The 5,911-nt window shown below is 28.0% G+C and overlaps 1 protein-coding gene across 1 annotated transcript; it reads right to left on the reverse strand.

The window, feature by feature from the left end:
• Positions 1-1,967: 1,967 nt before the first annotated feature.
• Positions 1,968-5,429, reverse strand: LOC145840329 (acyl-CoA:lysophosphatidylglycerol acyltransferase 1-like). Its single transcript, XM_082947551.1, has 4 exons — positions 4,399-5,429; positions 2,896-3,129; positions 2,221-2,319; positions 1,968-2,029 (listed from the first exon to the last, which is right to left on the reverse strand). The coding sequence occupies exons 1-3, from the start codon at positions 5,348-5,350 to the stop codon at positions 2,282-2,284; spliced, it is 1,224 nt and encodes a 407-aa protein (XP_082803677.1). The 5' UTR covers positions 5,351-5,429; the 3' UTR covers positions 1,968-2,029; positions 2,221-2,281.
• Between the last annotated feature and the right edge of the window lie 482 nt (positions 5,430-5,911).

Below are 5,911 nucleotides of genomic sequence, written 5' to 3' on the forward strand. Positions count from 1 at the left end.
AGAGACTTGTCCAACACAGGTTTATTACTTTGATTTTTTAGTTTTACTACAACTTATCTTTTAGAAAATTGTACTTGAAAAAAGATTTTTCAATTTTATCTTACACAAAAAAAAAACACTAATTTGGACAAAAGCTTGTATAAGATTACAGACTAATTTTGATTAAAAAAATAAATTTATAGCATTCAACTATTAGCGTACTAGTAAAAATACTACTTTATAACTATCTAATACAAAAATTGAAAACAAAATACTGATACGTGATTTTTATTAATAACGACATAATAACTCAATGAAACAGTAATAAATTATTTAGTATTTGTGATGTATAGGTTGCATTTTTAATAGTAATCTTATCATAACAGTTGTTAATTTAAAACATTAGGTAAATATTACTATACTATACTCATTTCAATTAAAAAACATGTCAAAATGAGTATAGTTTAAGAATTAAGAAACCAGAAGATTGTCTGAGGTATAAGATTTTAATTCTCGATGTGTTTGTGTATGAAACCGATCAAATGTTTTCGAAATGATTGCGCAATAACACTTATATATGAAGTATTCAGAATGTATTAACAAATTCATAATTGTACAAATATTAGGAAACAATGATTTTGTGTTGAAAGTATTTAAATTCTGCCGATAACTCCTCGTTGCAAATTAAATCCTGCAAAGTATATATATATATTAATTTATTAAAATTATTTTAACTAAAAAAGTCTGTATCATAATTAGATTCAAAAAATTTCGAATATAGAAAAAAAAAATTTATTGAAACTTTTTTATTACTTTTTACATGAATTCTGAAACACTTTTTAAACAACTTGGTTCAAAAAACATATTAATTAAGTTTAGTTATTAAGTTTACTAACTTCCTAACTAGTAGTTTACATAAGTGATAAGTTCAATTTAAATAAAATGTTTAAATGGTTATTCAAAAATATCAAAGCTAATATAAACTATAACTTAGCGAGTTAATAAATGTAATAGTTTAAATTAATTAATATGTTTTTTGTACTAAAGCTAATAAGGAAATTTTTAATAATTTTATCCAGAAATTGTAAAACATTTTTTCCTAAATTTAATGTTGTAAAAAGTCATAAGCATCAACTTTTATTTTTGTTGATCATAAATTTTTTTCAGGGTCAAATTATAATTGACTTACAAAATAAATGTAAAAATATTTATCTTAAGCAACTTGGGTCTATATCAGTGGTCATCACATTGTGCACACTAATGTGCATAGAAATTATTTTACTGTGCACAAACAATTAGTACGGTAAAAAATAATTTTGCTTTGCACTATTCAATAAAAAATAATTAAAACACAAATCAACTATCCTTAAACCGTTATGTTTATATTAAGACACTAAAAAGTTTTTTTTTATAACAATTAATATTTTTTTTTTGGTGTTCAAAGAACTCAATTTTGAGTAACTTAGTGTGTAGCAATTTTCAAAAGGTTGAAGACTACTGGTTTTTATGGCATTTATAAAAATATAAAATGTTCAAAAATATAGGTTTAATCGTTTGTTAACAAAAGATCCTAGTGAAGTAACTTCACTGGAATATAAATAAAAACAAATCAACACACTTCAACTGGGTTGTTAATGGGAAAGATAACTGTTATCTTTCCCATTAACAACCCAGTTGAAGTGTGTTGATTAGTTAACACACAGAAACATATGTTGGTACAATCAAGGAAGATTACTGTATAATTTGTTTTTATAAAAATATAAACCAACTATCACCCTGAAAAATAAAAAAACTAGCGTTTAAATAAAGCAAAAAATGTTCTGATAGCTAGAAATCACATTCGAAAAGAACTGTAAAACATCACATAACATGAAACACGTGTATATAACAGAAGCAAAACTATAAATAATGTTGTTTTTTAGGTAGACTGTTTAGTTATATGTGATAACACATTTAGAATTTTATAGCTTAATAAAAAAGTAAATTTACCAAAGGGAAAGTATTGTACTTTCATCTGAAGTGACTCGCTTTGCTGTAACAGCTTGACTACCTGTATGAATTATAATTTTATAACTTAAAGCTTAATGCATAGCTTAATAAATAAAATAAACAACACCTTCTGAAATCATACTTACTAAAAGTATGACTAACTACTTACTCTTAGTGAGTAAGTTTAGTTTAAAACGGAAGTAAATTTAAGTTGAAAAAGCTAGTAAAGTTAAAGTATAAAAAAATTGTAACTTTTTCATGCGATACATCGGTGCAATCCAAATTGTTGATGGATAAAATTTTGTCTCCGGGTTTAAGACCTAACTTGTCCGCTGCTGAGTTTTCTTTTACCTTTTTATATTAAAATTTCATCAATAAAATGTATTTTATTTAATGTAACCCACTTTTACACATAAGGTTCGTAAAGCAAAAATTCTTTAGGTGCAATTTTACAGCAGTAAAAACAAAGAGAACTTGAAAAAAATCTTAATCTTTGAATAATTGGGTAAAATAAGATTTTTAGAAAACATAAATATTTTTAAACATCTAAAATAACCGTTTAAATATTTTTACAATAAAGTTTTTTTTTGCAGTTGGTTAGTTCCTTAATAATTAATCTTTAAAGAAGTTATACAAAAAAAGTGCAAGGATGCTTAATACTTCTATTACAAAAATCATTAAAATATGTAAAAAGCACAAAAGTGAAATACCTTAAACACACCTTGAAACTGTAGTACGATAAACCATAAATCAATCATACATATATAAAATAAAACTGTTTATAAACTTGTGATCTACTAAATCAAACAGAAATATAGAAAACATTGTTTAAGTATAAACATTATTACATTTTTCTTAGCTCCATCACAAACCTTTACAAAAAATCAAAGCAAACTCGCAGCAGAAACAAATAAAAACAAATCTCACCAGAGTGATGTACACGCCGTACTCTCTTTCGGGGCCGCCCCTGATGTAAAGACCCAGACCTTCGTCCTGGCTCTTCCTGGTCCAGGCGACGGTGCGAGGCAGGAAGGTGATCAGGTTGCAGGTGTAGTTCGGGTTGCGGGTCCTTTCCGCCGGAGGGAGCCACTTGGGCGGGTGGTTGTAGGGCGGCAACGCGATTGGTTGCTGGACCGCTCTCTTCCTGGGCATGCTTGTGAGCTGTACACAGGAAAAATTGAGCTTCAGTTAGCAGTAGAATGGAGTGGTAAGAAAAAAATGCTGCAAATTCGAAATTTTCTATATAATAAGATAAAAGCAAGCAAATATTTTTATTGTCGTTTGAGTTTAATTTTGATCAGAGGTTTTAAAATAATAACAATTCCATCACAAAAAACATAACATTTTATCTATTATTTTTCTTTTATTTATTTTTAAGAGCATAGACAAAAAACTAATTACACCTCAGCTAATCTTGCTCAACTGTTTTCTTTCTAGTCATATTTAAAAGCTAAACAAGAAAAAAATAGAGCAGTAGATATAAAAGAGACTGTTGAGGAAAATTTTACTGACATTTGACTACTTTTATATAGCAAAGTTTTTAATAAGCAGACATTTTTATAATAAGTTTAAATAAGGTCAATTGTTTCAAAATCAAGTAGCTTTTTTCTAGACACCAAAACAAAACACCAATAATAGTTATATCGAAAAAGTACACAAAACTAACATTTAGCTTTTCAAACTATGAGTATATAAAAATAAAAGAGTTAATAAAATTTAATTAAAATGCAGCTAGCTTAGGAGCAGTAAACAAGCAATTGGAATAATGACTTGGATTGATAAACGGTATACAGTGTTAATCAATAAATACTAAATAAATAACAGTGAGTGTAATAACACAGTAACTTAAAAAGTAAAGCTTTAAATGTAGAATTCTTTTAAACTATAAAATAACAAATGTGAGAAATAAAAAGGAGTAACAGCAGACGTTTATAAAAATAATAGTATTTATCAAGAATAAACAGTTTGAAAATATAATTTGCTTTTTCTATAGTTATGAACATAATTACAACATCTATGATAAACCATTATTTAATAGCAGTTTTTTAACTAAGTTTTTGCAATATCTAACTATAAAATATTTTGTATTTTTGTAATTCTTCAATAACCTAACTTTACAAACTTTATAAGATAACTTGTACAATAAATGATTAAAAAAAAACTTTTATGTATAAAGATTGTTAATAATTAATTGAACATTTTTTTTTAGCTTTAGGACTGTAGACAACTAATTTATATAGAAATAGTTATTCTAAAAGAATAATAATTGGACTATATGCTACTGAGAGAATTTAAAAAATGTACTAAACGAGTAAAAAATTGTGGGAGCTACAATAAATAAAGTTGTTAAAATCACAATGTTAAACAAGAAAAAATTTAAAAAGTTTAACCCATTTACAGGAGTGCATTTTAATTCAGACTGAAAATGACCTTTTTCGCGTAAAAACTTCAACATGTTGTCTTTCTGGTAAAACCTTTTCATTAGCCAGTCACAAAAACTTTTATTTAAAGTGTCTGGGTCATCAGTTTCATTAAAAATGTTATCGTAATTGAAAACCCTACAATTAATAACAGTTGAAACTTTTTTGTTGTCAAAAAATAGATCTTTTGCTCCAAAGTTGTCAGGGTATGCTAAAGTCAAGTCAACTATCCACAAATTTGAACCCTGAAACTTTTTGGTTAGTCTTAAAGAGTTCACAATGTTCTTAAAGCCGTTCACTTTAGGCAAGGACACGAACTGGGTGGCCTTGATACCTTTCTTTTTAGCAAACGCATTGCTTGAATGTATGCGCTTGTACATAAGTCCTCCTTCAGGGAAGAAAGCAACTGAATTGAAATTGTTTCTGTCAACATTTTGGACAATTCTCCTGCTCAGATCCAGCTCCTGGTCCTCTTTCCAGCGCATGACACGACACTTCCCACACAGCCACGACAGCAGCTTGACATCGGAAGACTGAACAATCAACAAGTTTCCATGCAAGTCACAAACCTTGCCAAATGGAAAAAAATTAAGAACGTAGTCCATCATCCACATTATCTTGCTCACTGTGTATTTTTTGGCAGTCAGGTAGCGGCTGAGGACAGAGTTGTCAATCAGAAGCTGGTGGTTCACGATGAACAGCTTCAAGTCATCTTCGGGAATTTCTGAAATGTTGTCCCCGCATTGGTAGATCTTGTTACCCCCAAAATCGTTCCACGCGCCCAAGCTTTCAAAGTAGCCGGTGTACAGGTAGTCAAGCAGTCGGGTTCTAAAGTTGCAGTTGATAAGCTTTAGTGGGTGCAAGAATATGTACCAAAAAATGTAGGCAAGTGGGTAAAAAAGAAACTGAAAAACTGCTAATGCAGTGAAAAATGCACAGTGGAAATAATCCAAGAAAAACATTAGCAGTATCAATAAAGGTTGTTGGGACTTGAGCAGCTTTCCTTTCTATTTGTTTTGATATACAAGTTATTTATTATGATTGTTTATCTGTAAATTTAAAAAGTTTGTATCCTACTTAAGATAATAAAACTAGCAACTACACCAGCTATTTAAAAAAAGCTCAGACTAAATTAAAATGTATACCCAGTTTTTACTGTTTAGGTAAAAACTATTTTTATAACTAAAGTAACATTCATGCTGAAAGTTAAATGATAGATACAAGCTATCAAAATATTGAAAAATGTTGAAGTAGTTGAAATAAATAAGACGAAAATCCTTAGTTACAAAAATCTTGAACTAATGCATTAATATGAGATAAAATAATAACAGCACATTTACTACATTTTCAAAATTAAACTATTTATATTTTCGATATTAATGTAACTGATATAAGTAAAGTTGACTGTTATAAAATTTTATTTAAATATTTACTTACAAAAACTAGTGTAAAATTTTCTAACATTTATAAAATCAATATAATTAAGTAATCCACCAATATGAAAATAAAAAAACACTAGGTTC

The sequence above is a fragment of the Thalia democratica genome, chromosome 7, assembly GCF_965202585.1.
Source record: "Thalia democratica chromosome 7, ktThaDemo2.hap1.1, whole genome shotgun sequence".
In the NCBI taxonomy this organism is placed as follows: Eukaryota; Metazoa; Chordata; class Thaliacea; order Salpida; family Salpidae; genus Thalia; species Thalia democratica.

Bases quoted from the DNA above. Each gene is read 5' to 3' on its own strand.
- LOC145840329 (XM_082947551.1), bottom strand. From the start codon at position 5,350: ATGTTTTTCTTGGATTATTTCCACTGTGCATTTTTCACTGCATTAGCA. The intron at 3,130-4,398 runs GTCATTTTCAGT...TCCTGTGTACAG, and splicing joins GAAGTTTTTACGCGAAAAAG to CTCACAAGCATGCCCAGGAA. The intron at 2,320-2,895 runs GTGAGATTTGTT...TAATATAAAAAG, and splicing joins ACGGCGTGTACATCACTCTG to GTAAAAGAAAACTCAGCAGC.